This window comes from Rhinichthys klamathensis, unplaced genomic scaffold (assembly GCF_029890125.1).
Source record: "Rhinichthys klamathensis goyatoka isolate OS25496 unplaced genomic scaffold, OSU_Roscu_1.1 h1tg000217l_1, whole genome shotgun sequence".
Lineage (NCBI taxonomy): Eukaryota > Metazoa > Chordata > Actinopteri > Cypriniformes > Leuciscidae > Rhinichthys > Rhinichthys klamathensis.
In genome coordinates this window covers 774,435-801,418 of record NW_026606742.1, presented here as the reverse complement: position 1 = coordinate 801,418, position 26,984 = coordinate 774,435, and the positions used below count along the sequence as shown (strand labels likewise).

General features: G+C 38.3%; 1 protein-coding gene across 10 annotated transcripts; it reads left to right on the top strand.

Moving 5' to 3' along the window:
* Window positions 1-2,317: 2,317 nt before the first annotated feature.
* tpm3 (tropomyosin 3) lies at window positions 2,318-26,536 on the top strand. Of its 10 annotated transcripts, none has more exons than XR_008808301.1 (11): window positions 2,318-2,599; window positions 3,772-3,897; window positions 13,942-14,075; window positions 14,181-14,298; window positions 14,574-14,644; window positions 16,752-16,827; window positions 18,861-18,923; window positions 20,728-20,797; window positions 21,040-21,118; window positions 22,007-22,180; window positions 22,218-22,415. XR_008808301.1 is itself a non-coding variant. In XM_056264223.1 (10 exons), exons 1-10 carry the CDS (start codon window positions 2,486-2,488, stop codon window positions 22,008-22,010), a joined length of 855 nt encoding a protein of 284 aa, XP_056120198.1. In that variant the 5' UTR covers window positions 2,318-2,485; the 3' UTR covers window positions 22,011-22,415. The 10 variants fall into 10 exon arrangements, 8 of the variants coding, with proteins under 8 accessions (XP_056120198.1, XP_056120199.1, XP_056120196.1 ...); XR_008808300.1 differs by having other exon boundaries at window positions 22,007-22,185; XM_056264223.1 differs by having other exon boundaries at window positions 22,007-22,415.
* The last annotated feature ends 448 nt before the right edge of the window (window positions 26,537-26,984 follow it).

Below are 26,984 nucleotides of genomic sequence, written 5' to 3'. Positions count from 1 at the left end.
CATCATCAGGATTGTTTTTTATCTTTAATTTGTATGAGAGTAAATCAAAGTGAAAAGTGTGATAAAAAATGACAGTAATATTAATATTGAAGTCATTCTCATGAGAAGTTGTAACTATTTTACATTTTCTATGAAATGGAGGTGAATTATGTGAATCACTTACTCACGATTTCTCTCAATATTGGGACAGGAGAGCTGTCGGTCAATAAATGGAAAAGCAAAGTAACTTGCATTACTTGAAAAGTAACTCTAGTTGTTTCTAGTTGAAGTAATCTGATTATGTCTCTCATACTTGTAATGCCTTACCACCAACACTACTGAAGTCCTCCAAACTCATCCTCTCTACAACCCGTTCTCATGAGATGCCTAACTATTTGACTTTTTTTGGTGAATTGGTGGTACATTTAAATGTGGTGAATTTATATGAATTTTGCAACAAATACGCCAAACATAAACTAGTTACGAATTACCAAGAGAGTGTTTTATATGAAATCTAGTGTTCCAAAGATCTATTTAATATTTCCACAATCGCATACAAACAGATTTTCAAAAGTTGTCTATCCTTTTTTTTATATATATAAATAACAATGAAAATGATAATAATAGTAAAACATATGTGCATTTACATTTCGATATCTATAATCCAGATCTTTGTCCCTGGATAGCAGCTAATCCATAAAACAATGTCAGCCAAGAGACGAATATTAATAGCTTGGTTGCACAGGCAGCATAGCTGGCATTCGGACACACACACACACACACTACCTCATCCATCACTTCATTGTCCTAAACCAAAAGAGTGTTAGAAGAACGATTATATCTATCAAACAAAAGGAGCACTTAAAATAAAGTGGTGCATTGGCTCTGTATTACAGTGCAAGTGTTCCTTTCTCCTTTACTGCAGGAATTATGTGATACATTTAAGAGCCTAGCTTTATCATAAAGCATTGACTTGTGTAAACTTTCCATTTGTGCACAATACAAAATGTTGTTTCTTCCTTTCTGAATACCATAAGTGCGTCTGAATACAAATACATTGTATTTTATTTATTCTTAAACAATGAGTTTTAACTTTAGCCTGGCCTCCTGACTAAAAATAGTCTGGTCAGCCCTAACCCGACACCACCATTGTCCCTTCACATCAGCAAGCGCTTAGTGGAACGCACGGTTTAAGATGCACATGAACGACTCATTTTCTAATGCTAATCACTATTGCTTTCATATTCGTATATCACTAATCTTTAGGTAGGCCTACTTCTAAAGGTAAAAGAATGCAGAATGATGAATGAATGATGTGAAAATCTATGCTAGAGAAGAATTTCACTACTTTTGACACTACTACTAAGCTTCATTTTTGAATGCAAGTTTAGTAGACAAATATAAATTATTCCAGTGTCAAAATATTTTTTTTATTTTGAATTTATTTTTATTTTTAAATACAATTTTGATTTGTTTTGCATTATTTGATCCCAACATAATTCCCATATTTTTGTTATTTCATATTTTTGATGACTTTACTAACTCTAAAATGTGTAAAATCGTAATTATAAAGAAGGCCTTATAACTGATCAGTTTTGTGTGTATAATTATAATTAGTCACGTGATTTTTATAGTACAATATGTGATGTACAATAGTAGGGAAGCTTAGAAAGTTAAAGTAAAAAACAAATAATATAATGACAAAAAAAAATCAAATGAACAAAATAAGCCCATGCTCTATGAATAAATACAGATCTAGAGAGATAAATCATCTAGATGGCTGTGTGTTTGGGAATGTTGAACACATCAAGAGTGGTTCCCCAAAGCCTTGTTATACGTGGTCAGGCGAGTTAAGGATAGAACAGTGCCTCACATTAGGAAAAAGCCTGTAAAGTGATCATTGTGACGACTGACGAGCCATAAAGGGAACGGTGCAGCTGGGGATGCTAGTAATGTAACGTAACACACACACACACCTGTGCCTGTCACAAACACAGCGGCTTTGTCTTATTATAGCTGGACCTCAGCTCTGTCCATTCTTTTTGTCTTTGTCATGTCATATCTTCCAACTCTTTCTTCCACAATGGGATGATCTAGTAACAGAAAACAATAGATGGAAATGAAAAGTAGGAATATTTCAGTGAATTTATTGGTGTTGACGACACGAATTGTAGAGATGATAAGGTCCTGAAATCCAACGTAACATCTCTACAACGTCGCCTCATTAGTCACCAAACAGGCCTCATGACTGTATTAGGTGAGCTATAATGAGTGAGTGGGTGGGGTTTAATGGAAAAGGGGCGGGGCATGATGCCCGCAGATATAAATGCCCTCCCACTATCCCTGGCTGAGTTTGGTCTTTCCCCACTTTACTCCCTCTCTCTCTCTCTCTTCCTCTCTCCACGTTCCTCACTTGACCGTCTCCTGTTCCTAAACCAGTAGCCCTCATCTACTGCACCGCCACTTTCTTTTTCTCGTCCCAGGAGCCCTACTCAGCGACACCAAGATGGAGGCCATCAAGAAGAAGATGCTGATGCTCAAGCTGGATAAGGAGAACGCCCTGGACCAGGCCGAGCAGGCGGAGACCGACAGGAAAGGAGCAGAGGACAGAAGCAAACAGGTCAGGGGGAACCGGAAAGGTCAAAGTTGTGATAACTAACACTGAACTAAGACTAAATGGTTTGAGTTTGAGAGCTTTTAATTGAGTTTGAATGATTAGAGAGAGTTTTATTTTTTATTATTTTTATTATTATTATTTACATACAAATGTAATTCTGATTTGTTTAGCATTTTTCATAATTTCCAGTTGTGTTACTAGTTTTAAAATCCTAATTATAAAGTGTGTCCTTTGGACTCATAGTGTATAAATTACATTTAGTTAGGCTATTACATTACAATATGTGATGTATAATAACGGGAAAAGAAGAATTTTAAAAGAATATGAATAAAATTAGCAACGCAAACAGGTGAGGTGGAAAGGTCAAAGGTTGTGATTACAAAAACTTTTTTTTTTTTTTTTTTTATATTTAATAATTTAAAGGGATAGTTTGTCCAAATATATATATATATATATATACTTTTTGGGGGGGTGGGGGAGGGGGGGGGGTGAACTGTTCCTTTAAGAATTGATCACTGAAACCCCATGTTTTATCTCTCATTTATATTTAAAGGGGTTAATGGCGCTAATGACCTGTTGAAAGAAGGCCCTCTTCTCCGATTATTAAACTTTTTCTTTCTGAACAAAACTAAAGGCAATTCATCTGAGCATGAGACAAAGATTAGCAAAATCCACAATCCGGGTAATTTTACAATATTTAAATGTGTTTAGAATATAATGCACCTGGCCAGTGCTGACAACTGTCTAAATATCCCTCTTGAAAAAAGAGCGTCCACCGCCAAGGCTTGATTTGTGAAGTCTGAGATCCTGATCCCGACACTGAACAGCAGTCGCGAGGCTGTGATCTGCCACTGGAAGAATGCAGGGCGGATAAACAGAGTCTTAGCAAGAGATGGAGAAGGGAGTTGTAGATAGGGCTGAGGATGTGTGAAAGGTTTGGGGTTGCCAGTGAGGGTAATTGTATTGACATTAGGACAAGGAATGGCTTTGGTAAGCTGCGCATCTTAGCTTATCACCAGGAGAAGATGGGCAAAAAGACTTGACCAGCTTGAAGTGATTGGGGTACGAGTGCTTGTGTGAAGATGTATTAATGGTTGATTTTACATGATGCTATTTCCCTCCTCCCTCCCTTTCCATCTCTTACACTCTCATATTCCTTTGTGTCTTTCTCCCAGCATGAGGATGAGCTGATTCAGATGCAGAAGAAACTGAAGGGAACTGAAGATGAGTTGGATAAATACTCAGAGGCCCTGAAGGACGCCCAGGAGAAACTGGAGATATCTGAGAAGAAGGCTGCGGATGTGAGTGATCGACGATCGCAAAGCACACAAACACAAATGCAACTCTTAAAACTTCATCCCGGGATTCTTGTTGGCCCGCCCCTCCATTCCTCTCATTCTCTCCATTCACTCCTCCACAGCTGACACTATCACTACCCCCCTTTTTGGCTGTGATGTCAACCATCCAGACTCGAACATCTCCCCTTAAATGTACTCATTCACTAGCATGTATACTGACATAACACATAACGTGTATCTTTAACTACACAATGTCAAATGAACAACCAGTCAGTAATTACACTGATTGAAGTCCAAAAAAGAACCGGCTCTTGAGAGTCTGGCCCTGTCCCAAATGGCACCCTAAACCCTCTTCCTCTTGAGTCCACACTTTCATGACGTAACACCACTTTGACTGTCGGGTAGAAGTCTTCTGTGGAGCTTGCTTCAGTGTGGGCTCAGCAGAAGTGTGTATCAAGGCCGCAAAGTAGGCATTCGCGAGCGCCCTTCTGAAAGCTAAAATGATGAATGGGACACCCCACGCACACGTGGCGGCCATTGTAAGTCCGCAAGACCTCAAGAGCACATGAAGTGTGACATTTGGGATAGGGCCTCAGTTGTTCAGAATTGGAACACTGGTTAAGTTGCATGTTGATGACTCACTTAAAGGTGAACTAAGTAACTTTTTTACCTTAACCGAACAGCTTTGGAGTCATTGTAATGTTTATATTACTGATTTCGTGTTGAATGGTGGTCGTCTCGCACCCCCCTGGTGCCTGTGAGCCGCAAAACCACCCTTGGAACTTTGGGCCGGCGGGCCGCCGGCCTCAGTGTTAGGAAGTATCATGTGATATCAGGTCTCGCGAGCTAACGAATTGCTTTACGGCAAAAAACAGTGGTGTTATACATGTGGTGTTGGAGGCGCACATACAATACAGACTGCCGACAGTTAAACAGGGCGCGCGTAGCTCTTAAAGGGGCCATACCTTATTTCCACTCGTTACAGCGTCCATCCTACTGAACAGGTACCGGTGTACAGGGGGAGGGGATCCGGCCGTGAGTGCGAGCCATCTCTGCGTGAGTGCTATTCAAGACAGTACAAGTACTCCACAGCGACTCTAGGGGTCGCTGTTTGACAAAAACGGAATTCCTACTTAGTGCTGCTTTAAAAGAACCGGCTTTTGAGAGTCATTCGTTCAGAATCAGACTACACTGGTCTCGTTGTATAATGTTAATTCACTAACAAGAACCTGCTAAAAAAACAACAACATTCGATCACAATCCAACTACAGAGGTCACACTGCATGTTGTTGATTTACTAAAAAGAATCGGTTCATAAGAATCATCTGTTCAAGAATCAGACTAGGCCCTACTGGTCACACTGCATCTTGTTGCTAATGAGAGTCATTCGTTTGGGAATTGGACACCATACGTGTGCCATCGTTTCTTTTTTCAGTAGCGATGTTGTTGCGCCACTAAATATTAGCTTTGGAATCTCTGTCAGAATATTTTTTATTTGGTATTTTAACAGGCAAATGCACTTTTAAGAACCATTAACCGTACGTCATTCAGCTCTGGTATTTGATTTTTTCTTTTTCTTTTTTATAGAACCAGTTAATTCTGAATCGTTCTTGGTTCCCAACCCATCCATAACTCGCACAAGGTGACAAAAAGTGTGGGTGATGCTATTCGTATACTCATGCCTGAAGGACTCAGCGAGAAAATTACTACCTTGAGACTGCGGCTTTAGCAGCAGGGCTGTAAATCAGTGTTTGTGAGAAGAACACAATGAACACAAGAAAGAACATTCCAGGCGTGAACAGACTTTCAGTAGAGTTTTAAAGCTTCATTAGTCTTACATTAGTCCCGTTTGGAATGTTTTTGAAAAAAAAAATCCTTTCCTTTTTTCAGTGATGACTTTAAAATGGACAACTATTTGCTAATGCTTTCATATGTAGGCTACATCTCATACGCCTCAAGAACTATATGAGAACTTTCAAATGAGAATTATTGTTAATCGCCATTGTGTTACTTGACTCCCTCTTTGACAGCTAAACTAAGGCTGTGCCGTCACGGTCAACCCTGTTACAGCAAGTATGTCTATTATTGCCTGTCATTGTCCCTTTGTTCTGGGCTCCAGATATAGCAGACACACCTGTTGTCATAAAGTTTGGCCTTCATAAAATGTTCCCCTGACTGAATATCACAGGCTTTTAAGGTTGTGTGTGTGTGTGTGTGTGTGTGTGTGTGTGTGTATTTGTGTGAAAGAGAGACTGTTCTTTTTTATCCAGAATGAAAGAATAAGAACATAGCACATGAGAAAAACCATCTTAAATCAGCCTAAACTAAAGTATAGTCAAGCTGGTCTGTTAGCTCTTAAAGTCCCCCTGTGGTTAAAATCCAGCTTTTAATGTTGTTTATATGTTTATGTGGTGTTTTTAATATGATTTAAGACAAACCATGTCAACACCATTGCTGAGTATGTTCTCCTTAAAACTGCAGTGAACCAATGACAGTCTCAAAAATGCAGATTGAAATCGCTGGTGTTTCTGACGTCACAAACTAATCACGTCAATGTGCGATCGTCAACGAGTGGATCTTTGAGCTGATGTGAGCGAGAGGGCGCGGGGCTAATTTGCATATTCATAGAACCACGTATACTAAACGAGGCAGGGGTGTAGATTTACATTCAAGCTATTTTAAAGGGATAGCCTACTCCACCCAAAAATGAAAATTCTGTCATCATTTACTCACCCTCAAGTTGTTGCAAACCTGTATGAGTTTCTTTCTTCTGCTGAACACAAAGGAAGATATTTTGAAGAACGATTGGAACTTTGGCACTATTGACTTCAATAGTATTTTTTTTTTTTCTACTATGGAAGTCAATGATGCCAAACAACTGTTTGGTTCCAATCGTTCTTCAAAATATCTTCCTTTGTGTTCAGCAGAAGAAAGAAACTCATACAGGTTTGCAACAACTTGAGGGTGAGTAAATGATGACAGAATTTTCATTTTTGGGTGGAGTATCCCTTTAAGGCATTAAGAATTTTTTTTCAAGGAAAAAACTTTTAAATATGTAATTTTGGTGATCAAAGATGAGTTTTAAGGGATCAAATTATTGACTATACAGGGGGACTTTAAAGATGATTTGGGCACTTTTCAGCTAGAAAACAGTTTTCTGACTATCTAAACCATCTGAACACCAGCTTGGCAGGCTATGAGACCATCACTGACTTTAGAGACAGAAGGAGAGCTGAAAAAGACCTGCAAATTTTATGTCAGCACCATAGGGTAAAACACTGTAATATAATGTTGTAATGTGAGGATTTATTGTTTTGAATCTGGCATCCCCTAATCACACAAGCAGATTGAGAACAGTAGCTCCAAACGGAGAGTGAGTGTGGGTTGCCTCCATTACAGCTGTCGCTTTGAAATCTATTTCCATCTCAACCTTGAGTCAAAACTTTACCACCAAGCTATCACTTACCTTGCTACCCCACACAGTGGGGAAAAAAGAGTTTAGCAGTAAACCCGGCCGGAGTTTACTGCAAGACTAGGGTTCAATTAGTCACTCATCGTCATGCAGTGCGAGCTTGACAGACAGGCCGACCAGCAGTGATCCGGTTTGAATATGGGGGTGGATCCTTTAAATAGAGCTCTGAGCAAGCAACGGTGTTCGAATCAGATATGGTGAAGAGGTTGAGGATGGGTGCAACCTTTGTACAAAATGAGAACTGAAATAGTGCAGAGGTGAAAAAATGTAGAACTGAGAAGGTTGTTGTCAGTTTCTGAGGTCTTCTGCTGCAGGTGTGAGTGGGACTTACCACGTTGATGTAAGTGAGCATGTGTTTGTGTGAGTGTGTCTTGGAGGTTAGAATGTCAAGCCATGCATCTTGTCACCTATAACCTAGAATGTCAACAGGCCATTAGAGACACAAGCTGCAGTTTACCATCAGACCAGACAAACGGACACATAAATATAACCTCTGCTCTCAGCAAGAGTAAAAATGCTCAGCCCGGTCACTTTTAAATTTGAACTCATTAAAGAATCCTAAAAAATGTATCACGTTTTCCACAAAAATATTAAAGTATTTTGTTGTTCGAATATTACCTTTCATGTAGAGTTTCATATAGCTGTTTGTGAATGTAAAAGGTCTGCAAAGTGCACGGCAAATAATGTCCAGTCTCACTTCCTGTTACACTGTTAACAATGTAAAAAAAATTCATAATGCCAGCCTATGGTCTTAATTGGCTGCCTGCGAACAACGTCCCGCCCTCAAACGCTAGTTGTAGCTGAGGCCTGGAAGAGTTTGGTTTGTGTTGTCGACATGTCTGCACTGTGAATCCACTTTGATGCACTTCAAAAGAAAGAGGACTCGTGCCGGAACATACGGAAAAACCGACACCATCGTTACTGTTCGTATCACTATATATTAAGTAAGCTGTAGACCAATTACAACAGGCTGGGCCATCTGACCAATCAGAGCAGAGTAGGCTCTAGGAAAGGAGGGGTTTACAGAGACCGAAGGTGTGTTCCATTCGACCGTAAGTGGACTGCGAAGTGGACTTCACAGGGTATTTCGCCATCTTAAGTGAGATTCCAAAACGAAGGGAACGAACATGTTCAGTTCGAAGGGCACTGAAAACGGCATAGGGAATAAGGGAACATCGCTTCACAGGAAGTCAGTGAAGTCCACTTCAACTGATATACCGTGCTCAGGGAGTAGGGAGCAGTGAACACTTGTGTAGGGACCCTGTCGAATGGAACGCACCTCGATCCTGCGTCCCAATTCGCACATATCCGTCCTAAATAGTATTCGAAAATAGAATTAGTACGTCCCAAATCGTAGTATGTTGAAATGAGTGTCCCAAAGAGACCCGGATGGTCTACTATATCCGGTCAGAATCCGAAGTGCAAATCGATGCGCACTCTAACGGCTGATATTGCCTACTACAACCCATCGCGCGTTGGACGAGGATTCGGTTAGAACTACAAACACGAATGAAAAGTGTTCAAAAACTACAGACATGGAGGACGCACGAGTCCGACGGTTATGTAGAGAGGTTTAGATAAAGGGGTTTGAGTGATTAATTATCAGTATCTAACCTGACGAAAATGTATTTATTCAATGTTGTCCACATTATATTGCATCTGCAGCAGCATTGTGAACTTTTGCAAAGATACGTTTAGCCATTAACTTTTAAATGCATCATTATATTCAAATTCCAAACACATGAGGAGATTCTCCACATGAAAGACCCATGACTGGCAGATGAACGTGCGACAACAATTCTCTCCGAAATAGTAAGAAGTTATATTAGATTGAATGGAGGATTTTAACCGTGACGAGATGATTGACAGGGCAGTTTACGGTGACAGGATGCACGCGACAGATCTGTCCGTTAAAGATGACGAAGTAGTATGTCCCAAAGCTTGCCTACTCTTTTGCTACACACTCAAAAGTATGTAGGCCTACTTTTTCTTCACAAAAAGAGTATACTTTTATGGCGTAGTAGGGACGCAGCACGAATCTTTAAACAAACTGTTTTCAGACTCTTTGACAAATTAGGTGATGTATAGCTATTAGGCTATGAGAAAATTTGATTTTTTTTTTTTTACCTCGGATGCATGTGAACCTATTGGAGACCTCCAAAACAAAATGAGTAGCCTTTAAAATAGCACAATATGGTCCATTAAAGCAGCACAACTGTTTTCAACATTGATAATAATAAGAAATGTTTTTTGAGCAGCAAATCAGCATATTAGAATGATTTCTGAAGGATCATGTGACACTGAAGATTGGAGTAATGAAGCTGACGTGCGTGCGTGTGTGTGTGTGTGTTTATAGCTGTGAAAAAGTTTTGATTCTATGAGTGGGCCTCCGCCACAACTTATGTTGTGACAATGAAGTCTATCTAGATCTTCTGGCGCCATCGTCTGGTGAGATAGTGGCAACATATGATAATAGGGCCCGTCCCAAGTTATGTATGGAGTTTGGAACATGTTCCACATTGGTGAAGGGAGGCAGGAAGGGTGAGACAGGAAATTATGATGCAACATACAGTGCTTGTCTACAGCAGAATTATTCAGGATCAGTCACATTTCTTTTCCTTAAACATTGTTTTAAGGTAAACCGTTTAAGGTCCACCAATATAAAAAGTCTTTGTGGTAAGAATTACAAAATCAGCGTATAAAAACCATACCCGTAGGCATACTTTTAACAGTGTTAGGACATAGTTACGGATGTCAGAAAGATTGCGCACTCTACACCGCAGAAAGGGAACAGACAGCATTACTTGTTCGGGTTTGCCCAGGCCTGTGAATTCAGTTTATTCACTGGATTCTTTTTTATGACCTCATGCAATCCTGTGGGTAAATTCTATAATGGATTCTCCTGAAAGTCTTAAATCCAAATCACAATGTTTAATTTAACTGAAAGATACAATTACAGATTAATCAAATCTAATTTCATTAGGTATTCTGTGAACAAAAAATTATTCTTATTATCTTAACAACTTAACACAACTATAGTTTTGTCATTATTAAGAGCACCGGCACTTAGCCTATACTGCAAAAAAAGCCGTCAATGGAATTGCATGACAAGTAAATTATTTACCACACTCTTTGTTCTCGATTACAGCATTTAGCCTGTTCTAAAGTGATAAGACCTAAATAAATCCTTTTAATTGTCAAAAACCTAAATTTAATAATGAATAAATAATTTCATAACAATTACACTGTAAAAAAAATATGATTAATAAGTTATGACAACATGTTTTTACATTGCTTTAACTCACTAAAATAAGTTTAGGCCTACAAGATTCAACTCATTTTTAAAGTCAGTTTAATTTAATTTAAGTTGAAATTACTTAAACATCCAAGTTGATTGTACTTAAAAATTAAAAGGAGCAACTTTTTTTAGTGTAATTAATTAACTGTTTGCGTTGACATTAATTTTGAAATAATTTATACTAATTAAATTTAACATTTACGTTTAATTATTTTAATATAAGAGGATGATCTGGAATGTTGTCCAGGGCCCCATAAAAAAAGGGGGACCCACTAAAATCATATAGGCATGTCCAAGACTCGCCCCAACTCAATTCCTCTCTTTTGCCTCTCAAAATTTCAAACATTCTATTGATCACAATAGGCTAAAAGTTTCCCATTGATCTACAAGCACATTCCTGGATTAAGGAGTGGCCTGGCTGGAATGCCAATGATTTATTTGTCCAACGACGTCATATACCTGGCAGGACACGTGTAAAACAAGGGGTGGCTCTTCCGTAAGAATTACACAGGTCGTGCAAAAACTGCTGACCGGAGATCAACCGTGAACCCGTTCCGCTGGGACTTGACTCTGCGCCGCAGCTGATTCAGGATCAGTTACGCCTCATTCTCAGCCCTTAAACCGTTGGGGACAGGGTGGGGTAATCCGGAAGTGGGCCGAAAAAAGGAAGAGTTTAGGCAACTGAACAAATTGGGTGAAGAGAAAGCAAGGGGAGGGAAAGAAAGACTTCATGACATTAAAACTCATTCATTAATTCGAATGAGAAACCGACCGACTGCTTGAACACCAAAACGCTTGCTCAAGCTAAATTCAACATTAAAAGTCTTCTGTCTGGAGATAATATCTCGTTGCTGTTATTTGTACAAACACTATTGTTTGTATTTAACGAGATTGAAAAAAGCACCGCTGCGATTTAAAAGACAAGCGCGTGAACCATCTGATCCTCGCGTTACTTCCACTCGCTCAGTCTGCGTTTGACTTGTTGGCGGGGCGTTGGTGCCTTGGACTTTTTTTCTTCCTCTTCCTCGCGTCTCGGTCCACTACTACGCTGCTCGGTTGGAATCTGATTTATTCGACCACACTACACCTAAAGTAATACATTAAAATGGCCGGATCCAACAGCATCGATGCAGTTAAGAGAAAAATCAAAGTTTTACAACAGCAGGCAGATGAGGCAGAAGAAAGAGCCGAGATTTTGCAGAGACAGGTCGAGGAAGAGAAGCGTGCCAGGGAGCAGGTAAGTGTATCATTATATCCATAGCGATGCTTTTTTTTTATCACGTTAAAGTGTCGCACTTATCCGTACAATCGTTATGTTGTATCACATGCGTTTCTACCGAGCTCGTGCGCTTTTTCATTCACACCCAGATTCAACGCCCTATACGAAGAATTATGTGTTTGTATCTCTTTAAAACTTATTTCGATATCTAATAAACATCGAGAATGCTCTTAGGGTGGCCTGTGACAACGATATGTTCATTCTAAACCATAAAATCTAAGAAAATATGGGCCGGTTAGATGGTAATTGCAAACCCTACAAGCTAATGCGCGCCTTGACTCCTCTTCATTGATGATTTTCATTTGTGCTAATAGGTTTATAGTTAATAAGATCAATGCAAAACTAAGAGCCAGATATATTGGCTTAAATAAATACAAAAATCGTGCGATGACATCTCACTTTGTGTGTGCTTAGATGTGCTAACCTCAGATGGGTTTATAGCTCATCCTCTTAGTCTCGCATTGTTGGGTTTTTTGCGGGTGAGGCCTAAAGGAAGTAACAAAATAGTTTCGCTGAATCACTCATATTGGCTTTTTTTTTTAACAGAAGCTTCCATTCGTGTAATTCTATGTTCAAATAGTGCCTTTCACGTCATTGCTGCGTTATCATTCGAGTACATTAACATCTGGGTCATCAGGTGCTCATCTCGGCACTTTGAGTTGTTCACGCATGTCACTTGGGCATTTTAGCAGCCTATTCGAACCTTTGACAACTGTTATGAGTTTTAATTAAATTAGACACTTGTCTTGGATATATATTTTGTTTTGCTTGACGTCGCTTATCGCTCAACCATGCCGTCTCTTTGGCATTGCGTGAGATGAACTCACCCCGCAGACTTTAGATTCCTCAGTCCTTATTAGGAGCGAAACTCCAGTATTTGTTAGCGGTGTCGTCATATCCGGAATCCGTGCACGAGCGCTGTTTCTCAGCTGACGAGGCGCGGCCGCGCGGAAGTTAACCTGCTTTTGCGTTTCGGGCCCAATGAGTAAAGCTTCTGTCATATTTGATGTTACTGTATAAACAATGTTAATCTTTAATATTTTTTAAATAAATGTTGTTGAAGTGCCCCTCCTTATTAAGTTACACGTCTTGAATTAAAGGCATGAATGATGGTTCCCTTACAAAAAATTACCTCAGGAATTCTGACACCATACTAGTAGTTATTTCAGATATTGCTGCGAGAATGGAACTGATAACCTTGTAATTCTTGCTTTTATCTTAAACGCATTCTGAAATCTTGACTGTTTGAACGTTTAGCTACATATTGTCTGGATATGGCTGGGGCCCCAAAGGGCCTCAGTACAGTTAAGAGCCCATTCCTATGATATTTGTGGTTGTTACATTGTTGCTAGTGTGTTGTGGCTGGTTGCTAAGGCGTGGCTAGAAAGTTGCAACGTTCTTGTGAATAATTGCTATGTCTACAGTATTTTGATCCAGAAATGTCTATTTCCTTTTTGTCTGTGGGATTTTTCGGCCATGTTTTCATGTGTTGGGTGAACATCTGACAGCCAATTAGTCCGAAAAGTTATAGCACACCTCTCATCATCAGTAAGCTACATGATTTGAGGCATCAGTCATGTCCGTAGCTCAAACAGTGCAACAAGTTCCACGGTGAAATGTTGTCTGGAAGGAGTATTTGAAAAATCCCTAACCTTAGTCAGAGCAATATTAATATTGCCGCCTTGCTAAAATAATTTTAGTCATTGTGTACACTCCGCACATTAGTATTGCCCTTTCCAAACATAGTGGTTCCACTCTGCTAAAGCAGAAGCTCCCAAATGATTCTACCACATGAGGGTTTTCCACTGTCTCATTGGTTCCATTTTCCAATTTGGTCTCCATGTTTGTCGGCTTGATTCTTCTAGGTTATCCAAGTGTTTTCCCACCCTCCTGTTCCTTATCTCACGTCACTTCACGCTCCCTGTGTGACTCCTGAAGTTCAGTGGATTAGTCTGTCTGCTCTATTCTCAAGTTGTTTTTGTCATGTTTGCCTTCTAGGCTGAGGCAGAGGTGGCCTCTCTGAACAGGCGTATCCAACTGGTTGAGGAAGAGTTGGATCGTGCTCAGGAGAGACTGGCCACAGCCCTGCAGAAGCTGGAGGAAGCTGAGAAGGCCGCAGATGAGAGCGAGAGGTACGTACTTTAACATACGTGCGCTTTCAGAGTTCTGTTATTTCTACATTCATCCCACCCTAACTTGCCCTACTTTCCTTTTAATTTGCTCTCTCTATGGAATAGAGGGATGAAGGTGATTGAGAACAGGGCTCTGAAGGATGAGGAGAAGATGGAGCTCCAGGAGATCCAGCTTAAGGAGGCCAAGCACATTGCTGAGGAGGCCGACCGCAAATACGAGGAGGTAATATAATGGTGTAATTTATTTTGTACTATTATAGTATTTTGAATTGTTTTTTCAGTAATTATAGTACTTACACTTTTCTTAATTATATTGCCAAGGCAACATTTTGTTTGATTATTACTTTTTTACCTGAAATTATGAATAAAACTACTTCTTCTAGGGACTACTACTTTTTTAAGTTTTAGCTTAAATGTAAATGTATTGACGACAAGTTGGAATTAATAGTTCTTGTAAAATAAAATTCCATAACCAGGAAGTATTGATGTGTGTTACAGGTGGCACGTAAGCTGGTGATCGTTGAGGGAGAGTTGGAGCGTACGGAGGAGAGAGCAGAGCTTGCTGAGAGGTTAATCTCGGTTTTAAAATCAAAATACACACGCACATAATCCTTGAACACATTTACAGTACATACCACACATACTGTCAGCTTTAGCTAATATTCCTTAGTGTCCATTTAGTCCCATTAAAACTCAAATTCATTGTTCACTGAGCGTGAGAAAATGCCTAATTTTGCATGACAATAGGAATGCTCTACCATAACCATAATCCTCCTTTGTGTGTGTGAGAGAGATTGAGATCGAGAGATAGAAGGATAGAGTGTGAGTGTGTGTGTATGAGTGATTTCATTGGCTTGAATCCATCTTAAATTCATATGTCCCCTCCCTTCTCATTTGTGTTTGGGCATGTGTGACCTTTGACCTGACATACCTTCCCCTCCCCACTCAAACTAACAGCCGTGTCAAGCAGATGGAGGAGGAGCTGAGAGCTCTTGACCAGACACTGAAGACTCTGCACGCCTCAGATGAGAAGGTATATATCCTGGTTGCAAAAGTCTGTTGACGTGTCGGACACTGTGTGTCCGTTTGTTGGAGACGTGGGTATACAGACAATTGGAGAATGTTGCCCTCTACCTGGATCCGGAATTTGTCTACTTGAGTGAAAGAGTGAAAGTGAATTAGCAAGATAGTCACCAATGAAAAAAAGCAACAACAAAAAAGACTCCTCCTTCCAGCACTGGTCGTTTTTATCTTTCCACCCTATCCCTTCATCTTTCCACCTTCCTTCCGCTCATCTAACCATCCACTTCCAGGTATCATTCTTTTGTAAACCGCATGAGTCGTATTTACTCAAGTGGCATGATCTGCATGCTCACGTAACACGCATCACTCGCTGTGCATTTTTGTCTCATCTACCTAAATCCGAAGCGTACGTGTTCATGTTCCACTACAAACTGCTTAGAACAGCTCATGGCAACTTTCAGTTTTAGAATCACACTAGTTTTGCTTCCTTGACCCTTAAAATCTGCTCACACAGTGGTGCTCATAGTATAATCTGAGGGTTTACTAGATATTCGTTATGTGCGATTGGCAGTATGTTATAAAAACCAAGCACTTTTGGCACAGATGACAAAACAAACTACACTACATTTAAGGGGATGGCGCATGCATAAATGAAAATTGTTGTCATGTACTCATGTTGTTTGAAACTTTTGATTTTGTTTCTTCTGATCTGAAAAACAGATTTTCCTGTTTTTCATACAATGACAGTGAAAACGATTGAGGGCCTTCAAGCTCCAAAAAATGACCTCAAAAGCGGTTAATGCAATGTGTGATATATTCTTTGAAGCTTCTGAAGCCATATGAATGAGGCACCGCATTTAAATCGTTATTTGCCGAGATCCTAAAATGAAAATTGCCATTTACTCACCCTCAAGTTGGTCTAAACCTGTATGAATTTCTTTCTTCTGCTGAACACAAAAGATATTTTGAAGAATGTTGGTAACCAGACAGTTGATGTACCCCATTGATTGATTTTTTTTTATAGTTGGAATAAAAAATATTATGGAAGTCAATGGTGCTACATGACTGTTTGGTTACTGACATTCTTCAAAATATCATCTTTTGTGTTCAACAGAAGAAAGAAACTCATACAGGTTTGGAACAACTCGAGGGTGAGTAAATGATGACAGAATTTTCCGTTTTGGGTGAACTATCCCTTTTAATTTGTCATCCCCACAGAAATATATTTACAGCACATATACATTTCTGTTGAAATGTTTGGGGTCAGTCAGATAAAAAAAAAAAATAAAAAAAACTTTTTTGAAAAGTCTCATTCACCAAATATGCATTTATTTGATAGTTTATTTATTTATTATTGGTCATTTTTGGAGCTCCTCAATCACCTTCATTGTATGGTCATATGCAGGGCTGCAAAGTATAATTTGTTTGTTTAAGTCCTACATAATTAAAATGACATGAGGCAGTGTAAATGATGACAATTTTTATTTTTGAGTGAACTGTCCATCGCAAACCAATTATTTAAGGCCTCTCTTACTGTTCATGTGTTTAACGTCATCACTCTGCCACTTTTGCTGGCTTGTCTTGTCTTCCCTTTGCCCTGTGCCCCTTTCTTTTCTGCTTCCTCCAAAATCAAAACGGCTGCTCTGTATATAGCAAATGCGCTGAGCTGGAGGAGGAGCTGAAAAATGTCACCAACAATCTTAAGAGTTTGGAGGCCCAGGCTGAGAAGGTAGGGTGTGTGTGTGTTTTATTCTGCACGATCTCTGACTGGTTGCAGTGTTCATCCCTTTTTTTAACTCTCAAAGGAACTCTGATTCAATCCCCACAAATGTGCCTTGCAAATTGCCTTCCAGGCAATTAAATTTAGGCTCTCTAATTTCCAAACCAGTGATCTATCCGCTCAAGTGTGCATAATATGAGCTTCCTCATTTCCAAGTGGCCTTTTGCCTGATATATGGCTGTACATCACCCATAGCAAAAGGCCACATATGTCGGTCCAGATTACAGTGGTAGACCATTACATCAAGAGAAAGCTGTAATTGACCACAGGGACGAAGTAAAGACCCCCTCTCATTTCCATATCCATCTTAACCTGATGAGATGTTATTTAGCATGCCTGAAGGTCTGTTGCATAATGAAATTAAGTGTCACCATTTTGGTGCCTTATAGAATCAAGCGCAACCGGTCTCGGATGCCTTCAGACTAATTAAGCAGAAATGACACTGATAAATGCTGTTGCATGAGATCAACTTATTTCGCCTGTTTGTTTGCATGTGATTTGACTGCATGCTGTGTGTTAAGGGATAATGTACATCCAGCCTGTTATCTCAGAATAAACCCAGACAGGGGGATCAGGTCTTGCATCACCCTGAATGGGGTTTATTCTGAGATAACAATCGGCTGGATGTACATTTTCCTGCTTATTATACGGCTATTTGCCACATAAGTAAATAATTAGACAAAATATTGATCAGAGTTGAAATAATTTATTAGATAAAGCTTCTGCGGAGAGAGCAGTTGCTAGCAAGCGGCAAGTTTAGACTAGACGAATATTTAAGGGATACGGTACAGTAAGACCACTTATTACACAGCGTTTCACTACATAAATAATTATGGGGATAAGAGATATTGATTTGAGATGAAACCGTTTTAAAATTGGACCTGTTTGTTGTCTTATAATCCAACAGTGTACAAAACAATAGTCGCAAAATAGCAGCAGCTGCATTTGTATGAAACGAGAAAGCGATTCCATGATACTAGATGACATAATTAAATAACTCTACATAAAATATTGATTCGACGGAGTTTTAATATTTTATTAGCTCACCAACATAACTTCCACGATGAAAAACCACTCCTAGCAAGTGGAGCTGCTGCTGACTTCAGTAACCCGGATGAGACTGTTTTCAGCGGTTGATTGACCAATCAGAATCAAATATTCCCACAGAGCCGTGTAATAATGTACTATATAATATTAGGTGGAATGCTATTATTGCAACCCTTTTATTTCCCTAATGAAATCTATTATGGTTTGCAAGCATAAGTAATGATGGTGGTTTAACTGTCTCAAATACAGTGCAGGAAGTTTTTATTTTTTTATAATCTAAATATATTTGTTATTGGTAGATCAGTTATGAGGTGGTCTTGTTTTTTTTTCTTTTGTCTTAATGGCAGATTTCAAAGTAAATATTTAGCGCTTTTATATTGTATATTTTATAATCCCTAGATTCACTTGTAGGGATCTGTACAAAAATGGTATGTGTGTATATATATATATATATATATATTTTATATTATCGACATGGCATAAAAAAATTATATACTGCACATGTATATACATCTTTGTGAATCTCCCCTTGAATTCTGAAATATTTTTTTCCCTTTCTATCATACCTGGTGTTTTGTTGATGTTGCAGCTGCATTCCTGCACACATGTCCTGATCTGTTTAAAACTTTGGCAGAACACAGCAGCAAAATCAGCTATCGTGTCACAAGCCTTGCACAACAGCAGCAGGCCAGGGCTCAGCCAGCCCGCATAGAAACGTCGAGGAAAAGGGGGGGGTCAAAGCATAGACAGCTGTGCTACCTTACGTCTTAAGAGCTGTTGTAGAAACATGTCAGTGTTAAAGTGTCATAAAATTGGTTGTCTCTGTTTGAAGTGTGCCAAACCCAAAATACAACTCATAGGGTGTTTGTGCATGCTGAGTTGTAAGATTCTAACAAGACCCCACCCCAACTCATATTTCTTCTTTTTCACTACAGTATTCCCAGAAGGAAGATAAGTATGAGGAAGAAATCAAGATCCTCACTGATAAGCTGAAGGAGGTGAGAACTTCTCATGGAAGATTTGGCTTCTATTAGGGCTGGCAATTGAATGTTATCTTGAGGTTACATGTATATTTAAATGTTTACCAAATTGGGCCTCATAAATGTCTTTTAAAGACTATCCAGAAGTTGAAACCTTCTGGAGAAAGGGTTTGCTAATCATTTTATAGGACGCTTTGAATAAAAGCATCTATTAAATCTAAATGCAATTGCAAGGATCTTAGTTGCATATTTTGCTTTCTGATTTGAATCTGTATGCATTTCTTTTTTCTTAGATGTAGTTCATTGTTTTAGAGGGAAATTTGAACTTGACAGTAAACAAAAAAGCAAAAATTACTTTTCAAAACAAGTGTAGTCCTGCCACAAACTCATGCCATTGGTTATGTTGCACCAATAGCATGTCACACCAATTACAATAATAACTTTATTCTATAGATAATCATGATTTTTTGTATGTTACCTAGTAGTTTGATCATGCATGAATTTCTTTCCCTGCCAGAGTTATTTACCATCATAATGTTTGTTAATATTTTAATTTTAAAGTTTTAATAAATTAGTGTTTTTGTAATTTCTAGTAGATTTAAAAAAAAAAAAAAAAAAAATCTGTATAGTTTTAGCTTACGTTATTTTAGTACTTAAAGGTATTGTAGGTAGAATTTTTTTAAAAAACTTTTTGCCAAATTTGTTTAAACTTTCTATATATATCAATGCACAATTAAAATGTAAGTACTCTGGAAAAGAGAGTATAAAAATCGAGTGTCTGTAGTCCTCTCAGGGCTGTAATAAACACAGCTACTTATCTCCATTCACTTCCACCCCCTCCATTCTGGGCTCCTTCCAAAACCACGCCCCCAAAACACATGAACGTGCGATGCCGACAGCTCACAGCTGGAGGACGCGCTTACTAGCGCCGAGCGGAGAGGAGCAGTGCATGTAGTGACATCATGTCAGACTCACATGTAATAAAATACCTAACTTTATCATTATGAATATAAACAACTAACATGGCTGTTAATACTCACTATCAAGCTAGCATATCGATACTGTTAAAGTTTAAAATATATTGAGTTTGATTCGTTAACGAGCTAGTAACATAAAGCAAAGCTAAAAACAGGTTGCATTGATACACGTTTTCCCATTACAATCAGTTACACTGTGATGAAGGTGAATTTTGTGTAAGATTCATAACATATACGCCGTGTTTTGCATGTAATTGTGTCTCTTACTAGTCTCTTACCCTCCTCGAGTCAAACGAGTGCGCGCATGTGGGCAGCGCATGTAGCAGCGGGGGTGTTGCCATGGTTGCGAGAGAGTGACAGTCGCCTAAGCCAATCCTTTGTTTCGTCCCGGAAGGAAATAATGAGCTGTGTTTAGTGCAGATTAAACGGTCTAGAGTCACTCGATTTTTATACTCTTTTTATCAGAGTACTTACATTTTAATTATGCATTGATATATATAGAAAGTTTAAACAAATTTGGGAAAAAGTTTTTTAGACCAAAAACGACCTACCCAACCTTTAACCTAAACGGAAATTAGATATTTCAAGTTTCAATTTAAAATTAGCTTTATTAGCATGACTGTGAAACACAATGTTGCCAAAGCATATTATAATAATAAATAATAATAATAATAAAACAAACAGTGAACATATATGTATAAATCATGTCATATGTAGCATTGTAAATATATAGATAAATAAACACAATCTATCTTAATAAATAGATAAATAAATACATTTGAAGTAATGAATAGTTTTGTTTTTAAATGGTTTTAGTTAAATATAATTCCCCTGTTCTCTGCTAGGCTGAGACCCGTGCTGAGTTTGCCGAAAGGTCTGTGGCCAAACTGGAGAAGACCATTGATGATTTGGAAGGTATGATTCCGTCGTTCTCTCTTCACCCATTTCTTCCATTAGCTACAATATGGTCCTGTTTTTTTTATACTGTTCATACTCTTTTCTTAGCATAATCTCACTGTCCTTTTCCTTTCCTCCGTTACATTCATAATCTTTATTTGCTGTTTTTTCCTATTTCCTTTTATCTTTCCTTCATACTCTCTCCCTCTTCCGACCTTTTCCTTCCTCTCTGCTCTGTCTTTCTCTGTGTGTGTGAACAGATGAGCTTTACGCTCAGAAACTCAAGTATAAGGCCATTAGTGAGGAGCTGGATCATGCTCTCAACGACATGACCTCTATGTAAATATTGGCCCTTGCATGTGTGTGAGACTGCTACTCATGGTTTGCTTTTTGTAGGACGATTGAGTTTTGCTGCAATGGCAGATTTGAGTCTCGTGACCGAGCTGGTTACCTAACCTTGAGCTTCATAACCTCTGATCATATACTTTTACCATACAGTATAAAGCTCAGCCGCAAGGAGTTAATCGTTGACACGAGCTGTTATTTCACAGATTCTTTTGAACTGCTGCTTTATACGAGTTTGTGTGAATGGCGTTGTGATCTCTATAGTGTGATTCTAACCCATACGTCAAGTAACTAATATGCTAACTATGAAATGGTTTCATATTTACCTACAGATAAGGGGGACATTCTGTGCTTTTTGTAGTTTATTTCTTGCTAAAGTCCACTTGAACTGCAAAAAGACATGGTTTAGTTTATTACTATTTTTTAGCCTCCATTAAACAGGCCAGATTTGCTGTCCCTTTAAAAGTTTTTATGTAAAAGGCCTCTGTTTTGAACATCCTAATAGTTAAATAAGTCTGACTCTGCAATGTTTCTGGATACTGAATAGTGCTGCTATGCAAATGTGAGTGATCATATGTTAATGTACTAATAGTTGGACTTCGTAACTCGTTTTATAGCTTACTTTCTATAGGCTAAATGGGTTTTTTGGATTGTGGAATGACGTCATGTTGTAGACTAACCTGAATAACCATATATTTCCATGATATGTCCCCTTTAAGGCTCTCATTTAAATAAATAAAATTGGTATTTTGAGCTAGTTTGTTTTAGAGCTGTTGTTTTTAATATTTTTCTTAACTGCTTGCTTGTTAAATTTGCGACTTTCCTCATTCTGAAATGTAGAAATATTCTCACGAGGTATTTACCATTGGTGTCTGTTTACAGATAAAGATTTTCTGGACTGTTCTGTGGCTGACTGTGACTTCAAGAAATTCTTCATCTTGTCTGACTGTCAATATTTCTTGGATATTTCTTTTCTGATCTTTTGTGGACACTTCCCTTTTCATGTATTTTTCCTTGTGCTTATTTCTGTAGTCTCCGTTTCTCCATTTAAGTCCTGTTATGTTTCTGCGTTCTCTGAATTTCTGTTCTTTAGATATTCATTTTCTCTGAATTTCTGTTCTTTAGATATTCATTATCTGCCCCAACATCTTCCTCTTATCTGCATCTGACTATTCAGAGACGTGTGTTCTTTTGTCCCTGGTTTTGCTCTCTCTTGTGTCTTTTGCTGTATTTTTCATGCCTTGTGTACATGTTTATTGAATGGAGGAAAAAAGCTCTGCTCTCTTTTGAATGTCTGCTTGTCTCTTATTGCAATGTGCTGGTGTTAGGCAACCAAGCATTTGCCTATTTTAGATTGCGCATGAATAATATCTTATGGTTGAAAGAGAAAAGCTTGGATACATTCTTTCACTGATTGATAAGTCATGAGTTTTAGCTATGAGTTAAGATTATCTCTGGTGCACAAGGCCATTAGACTTGGAGGTCTGAAATTAAGGGGGAAAAAAGCTGAAATTCCCCCCAAAATTTGATTAAAAAAAAAATATATATATACCATGAAGTTTGGACAATTTGCCATCATATCTAAGCTAACTAGAGGAAAGCATTTACATCCACGATCTTAAACCATTTATGGTTATTTTCACTTTTTAAATACGGTTTCCTTGCATTAAGTTTAATGCATTTAAGACCTAATAAGAATTTACAAACTGGCTCTTCTTTTGGCTAGAAACATTGATTCTTGCCATTCAAATCGGTTTCGCTTTTCCAAAAAGGAAACTTCCCATTTCGAAATGGAAGCTGGTTGCCAAGATGGTTGAACATCTATGAGCACTTTTGAGAAGTTATTTAAACCATTCTCTGAAAATTGGTTTATCAGTGCTATGGTAAAAGCAAAGCATTGACATGCCAGTGTTGCACAATTTTAATACTGGGTGAGTGTTATCGACAGTGTTTGCCGCCATAAATTTGAGCTGTTTCACAATTAGGATTTATTAAAGGTGCTGTATGTAATTTTTGACAGTACAGAAACGTAAAAATAGCATGTTTCCTAAATCTCTGCAAACATATGGTAAGTTCAAAGACTCGTTTCTCCGTAAAAGAATGCAACAGCCAGTTATTTTACTTCGAAATGTTCGAGTAAGAGTTTTTGTTTTGGTCCATTTGGTCCCGCCCCCTGCCAATTTACCCAATAGTATTTCGACAGTCGCCCGTTGGTGGAAAAGCAGCGTATTGCAGCCATGGAAGCCAGCAGTCGAACTGGGTCAGATCACCGATTCTACCAGATCTAAAAAGCCTCTGCAATAAAAACATTGCAAATGTATACATTAGCTGATCAACTTGCAGTGTAAGGCTTGTCTCTTTCCATTGTTAATCGCGCTCCTTCCTGTTGCATGTTCTCAATCTGGCAACCAGTGAGCATTGAGTCTCTCTCCAATATTTAGAATTTAGACTGCAGTACCATTTCCACTGTTTGCTGTCAATATTACATACTGCACCTTTAAACCTGAAATGGTATGCAAATATAGTTCTGATGAAGCGGATTGGTGGTGGCATGAAATAAGTTCACCCTATACATAAGTCACTAAATGAATGTTATTGATCTTATAGTGAACAATTAATCTGCATATTTTTTTAAATATATTTTAACCTTGTTATTCTTAGTCAAAATGTCATAACTCCATCTTCTGGATAGTGGATTTCTCCAATCATTTAGTCTTAAACTAAAACCCCTTACACTTAAACCTCGCCCCTTTCTTACAATCGACCGCAAGCTTTCATTCAGATCTGCCACCATCCAAACAACAATCGATGAATTGAACCAAGTCCCAACCCTACTTTTTTTCTTCAACATGCTTCACTGGGATGCACTTCACAATTTGGAACAAAAGATATGTCACTACTTGGGTTTCATTGCAACTGACTTTGTATCAGAATTTAATTACTACTAGGGCTGCCCCCGACTATAGATTCTTCTAGTCGACTAGTAGTCACTTATTTAAGCCATTAGTCGACTAATCGCACGTTTATTTTAATTGAATTACTTAAATATATACTGAGGGGAATACTAAACCATGAGCGTTTAATATTATATAATATAGCCTATTCCAAGCTCAAGGGCTCGCATAAAGCTTGCTGCAAAACACTGGCAAAAGTAATGATTATAAATGTTGCAAAAAATAGCATAGAGACTTTTTAATTATTTAATAAACTAGTGTTTTCTGTGACAGTGTCGGCTGGAAAGATGAAGTTGACAATGCTGCCTCACCATCTCCACAGTATAGAGAGAATATAAATATTTTTCGTATATATTATACATTTCAAGCTTTCTATAGATTTATTTCCCATGTCTGTGAGGCAAGTAGCCTATATGCTGAGTTTCGGTTCATTTTTGTGACGCGCTCCATTTCACGGAGACCGAGACGGCAGAAAAAGCGCCTCCTGTTTATCTTTATTTTACAAAGGCACAGTGTTTTATTTGCTAGGGTTAGTATTAGACTGTTTGGAATGATGTATTACTCTAATCTGTATGACCAAAAATGACGGTGTATGTTAAGTAGTTTCCACTGTTGTCAGGAAAAAATTCAATGGATCGCACCTGCGCCTCCATGTCATGAAGCGCGCTATACTTTAGCTTCCACACTCCGCTCAAACACTTGGATATGCGCATATTTATCTAGGTTAACGTTAAAGCGAGCAGCCATTGAAAGTTGCTACTTGCATGTTCCAAACGATAAGGCGTATTTGACTAACGTTTAGTCGACTATTAGGGGCCAGCCCTAATTGCTGCACAATCTCAAAAGGCTCTATAGTTGAAAATAAGGTTTTCAATCTGATGCCATTGGTGAACAGTTTTATAGTTGTTTTAGAAAACCATCTATACTGGTACTTCATAAAGGAGGTCTTCACTTTAATCCTGATCTGAAGAACCTATAATATAACATCAAGAACCATACATCCAAATCAAACCCATATTTAACAAATCATGTACAATGTTGTATTACAATTTGATTTTGCAGTTTGTCTCACTTTTTGCTTTCCTTCTGGGATTTTTTTTTTTTTTTTTTCATTGCAGAGAAACTGAGAAATGCTAAGGAGGAGAACGTCAAGATCCATGCCACTTTGGACCAGACCCTGAGCGAGCTCAATAGTTTCTAAGGAAGACCTGGAGCCCAAAAAAAAAAAAGCCTCCTCTTCCCTTCCTGACACCCTCATCTCATTGTTTTTTTCTTTGTCTCTGCACATCTGATTCTGCTGTTTTTCTGATCCCCTGTTCTCTTGTTCTACTGGAAGACGGGCTCACCAAGCCAACCAGCAAAAATGCTGTGCCTCTCAATGGTTCAAAAGTACTTAATAGGCTTCACTGCTCATCTCAGCAAATCCCATGTGATTTCAGGAACAAACTACTATGGTATTCTTAAAGTGTCAAATGTTGCATGCCAGCCCTGGGGTAGCATTTTTTTTTGGTTTTGGTCCATGATCAGAGCTTTATGATTGTGGCAAGTTTTTTCACATTAGCCAAAACCCTCAATTTTTTCTTCATTTTACTGGAGGGTGATTTACTTAACATTTTGTGCCATAAAAGCCATCTTGGCAGTCTCATGCTTGGCTTTAGATCACTCTACAGTCATTTTGTCCTGTTGATCCTGTGACGCAGGATGTTTTTGCTGGTCTTGTTGGTGCCTGATCCACTGTTCTCCTCTTACCACTTCACTCTTCTCATCCTGCACAAGTTTCTGCTGCCTGTTTGTCGGCGTCACAGGTTTTGGGACCAAAACCACACCGTGTGGTCTGTAACAGTATGCACAACCATGTCTTGAGGGCCGTTGTTGTTTTTTGTCGTTGTTTTTTGTTTTAATAAAAGCCTTTGCTTCGATTTTGGAGTTTTTTTTTTTTATTTTATTTTTTATATATAATGTATTCATTGTTTGGGTTTAATCCCCCTGCATATTAACACAAGTATGGCAAACCACTAAGTGAAATGCTGCACTGTTATGGGCTTAAGGTGGGCATCTTTTGAGCAGAGGCCAACTCATGTTTTTTCATTCACTCTGGTGGCCTGTTTTGGTATTTTTCCTTTTTTTTTCTTTTTTTCTTTTTTTGCTTTAAAGAGCCGTATTCTACCCAGGGAAGAAAGGTTTAGGTTTTTTTGTTTTTGTACCGTGGGTTCAAAGCAGTGGCACTGCCAGATTCTAAAGGTCCAAAAGCCGTGCAGATCTAAATATGTATTATGAACACAGTAAATGGGAGTGAAAAGTAACACTTAATAGTATAAAGATTAAAAAAGGGTGAACACATAGTTCTAACTGGAAAGAGCCCACAATGATGTGTAATCACTTTGTTACTGTCTGTATCTTGTGTAATGATACCTAAATTCTTTTTTAAATAAAGACCATGATTTTTACTGTCACTGAACCACTGTGTGTCTCTGGATTCTGGAGTCTCTTCTGATTATTGCCATTTAATTGAGGAATTATCTGTAGTGTGGTTTCTAGAAAACAAAGACTGAATGCTCACAAACAGTCACTGATATTTATTTAGAGATGGACATCAGTTTGTCAGGAAAAAAAATCTAGTTTGACCTTTTAATTTTCAGTTATGATAAACATACAAGGTTTTAAAACTTATTTCAGATGAAAATAACTAGGATTTTGAAAAATGTAAACAACATTCTGATAAATATTTAACATGGCATACTTAAGACCCCACTGTACGTGAATTGAGTAGTCTAATAGTTTTAAATAATAGTCAAACTGTGTGTGTCATTAAAATACAGTACTGTTCAAATTTTTGGATCAGTAAGACACTTCTTTTTTGTTTTTAAATCTATTTCAATAGATAAAAAAAAATGAGATAAAACAAT